Source organism: Musa acuminata, chromosome BXJ2-5 (assembly GCF_036884655.1).
Source record: "Musa acuminata AAA Group cultivar baxijiao chromosome BXJ2-5, Cavendish_Baxijiao_AAA, whole genome shotgun sequence".
Taxonomy (NCBI): Eukaryota; Viridiplantae; Streptophyta; class Magnoliopsida; order Zingiberales; family Musaceae; genus Musa; species Musa acuminata.
Genome location: NC_088342.1, coordinates 1 through 6393, shown reverse-complemented (window position 1 = coordinate 6393; position 6393 = coordinate 1). Strand labels below are relative to the sequence as shown.

The window sequence follows — 6393 nt, the reverse complement described above, 5'->3', positions numbered from 1 at the left end:
TATGACTACACTATGATTATGTGTTTGCGATTGCAATTCCTTGCGGTGTCTACATTTAGGCTTGTGTGCGTGTCTGACGTGTGTATGCGTGTATGCGTATGTTCATGCATAAGAAAAAACAGAGCATGTCGATGTTCTTTGGCAACCAAGTAGAAAACAGAGCATCTCATATCTATGTGTATGTATAAGAGAAAATGGGTAATAAATTATATTTTTTTAACATGCATGTAATAATTTATTATTTTTATTTTATTATTATTATTATTATTATTATTATTATTATTATTATTTTACAAAGAGGCAAAGATGAATAGAGACTGAGAAGAGGGGAGCCGTCCACCGCCTCCAAAAGTAATAATCTTAGAATTTGGAGCTCGGCCTTCTCCCTATGTATGTGGCCGAAACGAGAGCTCTGAAGGCGTTGGTTTATGGCGAAGGAGACCCACATCGCCCGGTTCCAAACCATCAAGAACGCCTGCGATCGCCTCCGTTGTTGCAGGTGCTGCCCCCCCCACCCCTCCCCCCTCTATAAATTCTAATCCCTCTGTGGTTTCCCGACCATTCCGTAGCCAAAACGAGAGCTCTGAAGACGTCCGTTCATGGCGAAGGCGAACCACATCACCCAGTTCCAAACCATCAAGAACGCCTGCGATCGCCTCCGTTGTTGCAGGTACCCCCCCTCTAAATTCTAATCCCATGTCAAGAAATCGTTGATCCGTTCTCTTGTTTCCTTCTATTTACCTTGGCTTTCTGGATCTGCATCGATGAGTGTGGTTTGAACCTTGATCTTCGAATGTTGAAAGGATTATTGACAAGGTCTTGCTCGATTGCCGGCAGCCCTGGTGTTCGGCGTCGTCGGAGCAAGGAAAGATGACAAAGAAGAAGAAGAAGTTGAGGGGGAGGCGGAAATGGATGGCGACGAATCGACGCCGCCGCTGTTGCTTGCAACATTGGGACCCCGAGCGCCAGCGCCCGGTATGGATCTGTTCCCTAAATTTACTGAATACGAACCTAGATTTCTTGAGATACTTCTCACAAGATAGTCATCTTCTTTCTTTCTTTATTCCTTGTGTGTTCCTCGAGGAGTTCTACATGCCACGCGTTCTTGACTTTTTGATCTCCACAAGAAAGATGTTCTGATCTTCGGCTCTTGCATTTGTTGTGTGGATCTCGCAATGCCGTCTCGTCTGCCTTGTTACTTCTCTGTTCTTGATAACCTCAGATCACTAAGTTATGTAATGTTCTTGGAACCTTGAGTTTAATGCATTGAACCTGCGATTCCGGTTCTTCAAAATTGGGCAGTGCTTGCCCTCTTTGATTCGGCGAGCCAAAATCTTTCTGACAACATAGCTATGCCATTCTGCTCTTCTTTTCTTGTTGTCCTCCTTTTTTACTTGTTTGGTTCATCAAAATTTGGCAGTGCTTACCTTCTTATCCGACGAGCCAAAATGAACGGGTCTTTATGAAGCTTATTGTATGTGCAAGCACGAACAAAGTGTTAGGAGTGCACATGTTTCTTTTATTTGTTTTAATTGCATCCCCTTAATATTGCCTAGCTTTTAGCTTACCAGGCTTGATTTCTATATGCTTCAGGGGATTGCTATTGCTGTAAAAGCTGGACTAACTAAGACAGATTTTGATTCCACCGTCTGAATTCACCCAACATCTGCAGAGGAGCTTGTCACAATGAGGAGCCCAACTCGGAAAATCCGGAAGGATCCATCCCCAGCAATGGTTTGTCAAGTCTATAAATTGATTAAAATCGATTTATTGTTCATGAAATTGGAAGTCTCGTCATGTTTTTTTCTCTTTTGCATGATTTGTAGGAAAAGAATGTTGATGAGATCAGGCCAGATAGGAATAAGTAACTTCTCCGAATGAGGTAAATCATTGAAATATACTCTTTTACTGCCTGCAAGAAATTTTAGTAACATGCAGATTCTTTGATATTTTTTATGTGCCTTAGCTTTGTAATTATCTTGATCATGCTAAATTACTATCAGGTTTCCTTGTCAAAAACTTATTGCTTTCATAACATTGTGTTCATAAGTTTCTTGGATGCATAATCACTCTTTCTTTACTTGTTTGTGAAATTATTACTTTGAGGTTCCACAGGGATGTGGTATTTGTTGGTTCCTGTCTCCATGTGTTGGATAGACTATGCTTCACGCGAGTCTGGTGGTTAACGAAACACTATGGGGAGTACACGAAAAGAGTTTCAGATTTAATAATTGTCAAAAAAAAAAAAAAGGTTTATCATATGTGGGCTGAATATAAATAGTATAGGCACTTCTTATTTACGTCTAATGTAGCAGTTTGAACGGACAAAAAGTTTCCGTGAAGCTGCCGGAGCTACCTATCATTGTTGACTGAAAAATTAGGAGCCTTTTGATTTGAGATAGGAATTTGAATGATGCATGGACAAGCCAGTGACCGAACTTGCATGTAACAATTTGCCTAAGGAAAAGCTAATGGTTAGTTGTTGAAAGCTGTAGAGAACATAAGCAGATTAGTTGAATAGTTGAATTCTGAACTCCAAAACAACAAGGATGTTTATGTCCAGTCATGATTCTGGAAGCTATGGGGAGTGAAAAGTTTTGCATTATTCTGAAGGGGGTGAAATTGAATAGAAAAGTCATATTTGATTATACGTTTTAATCTCCATGCTGTATATCTTTAAAATTAAAATTTTAATCAGCTAATTTTCTAGACTGCTACTTTTCTTGCATATCAACATCCTACTCAGAAAAAAAGAAAGAAAACTAATTGAAGTCCTTGGTTGATGTTCATACAACAATGGATTTTAATATCACAAGCTGCATATTTTTCATGGATCTGACACCATAGCCACGCCATTGTGCCCTTCTTTTCTTGTTATTCTCCTTTTTGATTTATTCGGTTCATCAAAATTGGGCAGTGCTTGCCCTCTTGATCTGGTAAACCAAAATCTTTCTGACATCATAGCTACGCCATTCTGCTCTTTTTTCTTGTTGTCCTCCTTTTTGACTTGTTCTGTTCATCAAAATTGGACAGTGTTTGCCCTCTTGATTCAACGAGCCAAAATCTTTCTAACACTATAGCTTTGCCATTATGCTCTTCTTTTCGTATTGTCCTTCGTTTTGACTTGTTCTGTTATGTCTCCATGAACTAATGGTTTCCTTGGACTCTTAAACCGGTTCTTCAAGTATTGTGCTTGATGCTGGGAACTTATGATGTCTGTTCATTAGGACAAGTTCTTGAAACTATAGAAGGCTTCTCCCGACCTTCTGCTATTTTCGACCTTCGTATCCCAACCCACCACCTGAATCAGTGGGTGAGGGTCACACACCTTGTTTGACCAATCCAGACTGTTGGTTGAGATTAAAGAGTTAAAGAGTGATGATGGAACAGGGTTTTGAGAGTTCCCTATAACTTATTTATATGGATGGAAGGCCCTCTATTAAGTAGGTTAGAATCATTCTCTTTATTTTTTACAATTTAATTAATAACTATATCCTCATCACATATATCAATCGAACAGTAGCCACTAAACAATATATTATGCATCAAAGGGGATTTTGTAGAAACTTTTCTCTACAATTTTGATCTGAGACATCTTTTGTTTTGTTTTTAATATCTTGAACTGTAGTATTGCATTAGATTTTGCAAGTATTAGCTAGTGGAGTTCTTTGGCTTGGCAGGAGCATCTGACTGTGTATAATTTTTTAATTCACTTTTTATACTATTTTAGGTCATTAGAATGTATGCACGTAATCGAACATTAGTCTTTGAATAAATGCATAATATTCATTGTTTGATGAGTCTATGTCAAGTTTAAATTAATAATGCTTGCTAGTTCTATTTTTCAATGTTCTTATCAGGAGTAAAGCTTTTTGCAACATAACGGAATGTTTTTGTGGTTGTTAATTGCTACATAATCGACCCAAATATATGATATAGAAGTATAATGTAAATATGCTTTCTTAGATGGCTGCTATGTATTACAAATATTATTTAGCTGAGCAATGACATGATTTTTTACCTAAGCATATTCTTCGAATAAATAATTTGATTAAAATTTCAGTAGTGATTTACTCCATAGTTAACAATTGAAGAACCATTTAGAAAACTTAGGGTGAGACATCTTTACTTTTGTGGTGGTTAATTGCTGCATAATTCACCAAAATTTATAAACACTATCCAATTCTTTTGTTTTAAATTTTATTTATATTTCTTCGAACAAATAATTATCATGAAAAATTTCAGGAGTAATTTACTTCATAGTTAACAAATATAAATTCTTTTATTTATATTTCTTCGAACAAATAGTTATCATGAAAAATTTTATTTATATTTCTTCGAACAAATCTTTCTGACGCCATAGCTATGCCATTCTACTCTTCTTTTCTTGTTGTCCTCCTTTTTGACTTGTTCGGTTCATCAAAATTGGGCAGTGCTTGCCCCCCTGATCTGGCAGCGTCGATGTAGTTGCCGAGCTTGTTTTTAAGACAGTCTTTGAATAAATGCATAATATTCATTGTTTGATGAGTCTATGTCAAGTTTAAATTAATAATGCTTGCTAGTTCTATTTTTTTAATTTTTTTATCAGTTTGAGTAAAGCTTTCTGCAACATAATGGAGTGCTTTTATGGCTGTTAATTGTTACATAATTGACCCAAATATATGATATAAAAATATAATGTAGGTATGCTTTCTTAGATGGCTGCTATGGATTACAACCATTATTTAGCTGAGCAATGGCATGATTTTTTGCCAAAGCAGTTTCTTCGAACAAATAATTTGATGAAAAATTTTAATAGTGATTTACTCCATAGTTAATAATTGATGAACCATTTAGAAAATTTAGGGTGAGACATAATTCACCAAAATTTACAAATACTGTTTAATTTTTTTATTTCAAATTTTTTATATTTCTTTGAATAAATAAATTTTATGAAAAATTTTGGGAGTAATTTACTACATAGTTAAAAAAATGTTAAACCATTTAAAGAAACATGGTTAACAAATAATTTCATTTTGTTTTTTGGCCTTTAGATCGATACTGAAATTATGTGATTATTTTAGTCACCCAGAAGCATAGTATTTGTTTCTGATGCTAATTATCATGCTTTTGTACTATTTTTCTTTTACAGGCAGTTGCACTGTTACTTTTAGCAGTTGGTGGTGGTGCCGTTGATGTCTGATGAAAAGAGCGATGAGTATTGTAAACATGAGAGTGGAACAAAAATCACAATATTACAAAATCATAATGCTTTTGTAATGTTTTCCTTTCAGAATATTGTTTTCTATGTGCGATTATTTGTTGATAAGGGTGGTGCTCAACTGTATGTTCTTAAAGGGAGATGACTGATAGGAAATAAATAGAGGGAGAGGGGAGTTGGAGCGGGAGTGGTAAGAGGGGGAGACGGAGGAGGTGGAGCAAGAAGGGGAGAGGAGGAAAGGTGGTGGGGGGCGGGAAGGAGTGAGGGGAGGGGAAGTGGAGAGGAGGGTGGTGGGGGCGGGTTGTGGCTAGGGGAGTTAAGAGAAGGGGAAATGGAGGGAGAATAGGGGGAGGTGAGGAGAGGAGAGAGGAGAGAGAAAAGGGGGAGAGGAGTAGTGGGAAACGGAGGAGGTGGAGCGGGAGTAAGAAGGGGAGAGGAGGAGAGGTGGTGGGGGCGGGGAAGGAGTGAGGGGAGGGGAAGTGGAGAGGAGGAGAGGTGGTGGGGGCGGGTGTGGCTAGGGGAGTGAAGAGAAGGGGAAATGGAGGGAGGTGAGGAGAGGGGAAGTGGGGGAGGAGAGAGGAGAGAGAGAAGGGGAATGGAGGGGGAGAGGAGTAGGGGGAGACGGAGGTGGAGCGGGAGTAAGAAGGGGAGAGGTGGTGGGGGCGGGTGTGGCTAGGGGAGTGAAGAGAAGGGGAAATGGGGGGAGAATAGGGGGAGGTGAGGAGAGGGGAAGTGGCGGAGGAGAGAGGAGAGGGAGAGGGGGAAAGGGAAAGAGAGAAGGGAGGGAGTAGGGGAGAGGAGAGAAAGTGAGAGGGGGAGGGGATAGAGGGGAGAGAGGAGTAGGGGAGGGGATGGGGATAGAGGGGAAGGAGAGTGAGAGTAGGGGAGGGGGGAGGGGGGAGAGAGGGGGAGGGGGGGAAGGAGAGGAGGGAGTGAGAGTGAGAGGAGGGAGGGGAGGGGGGGTGGGCGAGAGAGGAGGGGAGTGAGAGTGAGGGGGGGAGTGGGGGTGGGGGAGAGATGGAGAGGGAAAGAGAGGAGGGAGAGTGAGAGGGGGAGGGTAGAGAGGAGGGAGAGAGAGGAGGAGGGAGTGGGGGTGGGGGCGGGGGAGAGATGGAGAGGGAGGAGGGAGTGAGAGTGAGAGGGGGGGGGAAGGAGAGGGAGTGGGGGTGGGGGCGGGGAAGGAGAGGGAGAGG

The 6393-nt window shown here is 40.5% G+C and overlaps 1 protein-coding gene across 4 annotated transcripts; it reads left to right on the top strand.

The window, feature by feature from the left end:
• Positions 1–340: 340 nt before the first annotated feature.
• On the top strand, positions 341–5275 carry LOC103983722 (uncharacterized). 4 transcript variants are annotated; one of them, XR_010486692.1, is made up of 6 exons: positions 341–499; positions 570–670; positions 838–975; positions 1594–1734; positions 1827–1882; positions 5132–5275. XR_010486692.1 is itself a non-coding variant. In XM_009400994.3 (4 exons), exons 1-4 carry the CDS (start codon positions 429–431, stop codon positions 1626–1628), a joined length of 345 nt encoding a protein of 114 aa, XP_009399269.1. In that variant the 5' UTR covers positions 341–428; the 3' UTR covers positions 1629–1735. The 4 variants fall into 4 exon arrangements, 2 of the variants coding, with proteins under 2 accessions (XP_009399269.1, XP_064963651.1); XR_010486693.1 differs by having other exon boundaries at positions 804–975; XM_009400994.3 differs by lacking the exons at positions 1827–1882; positions 5132–5275 and having other exon boundaries at positions 1594–1735.
• The last annotated feature ends 1118 nt before the right edge of the window (positions 5276–6393 follow it).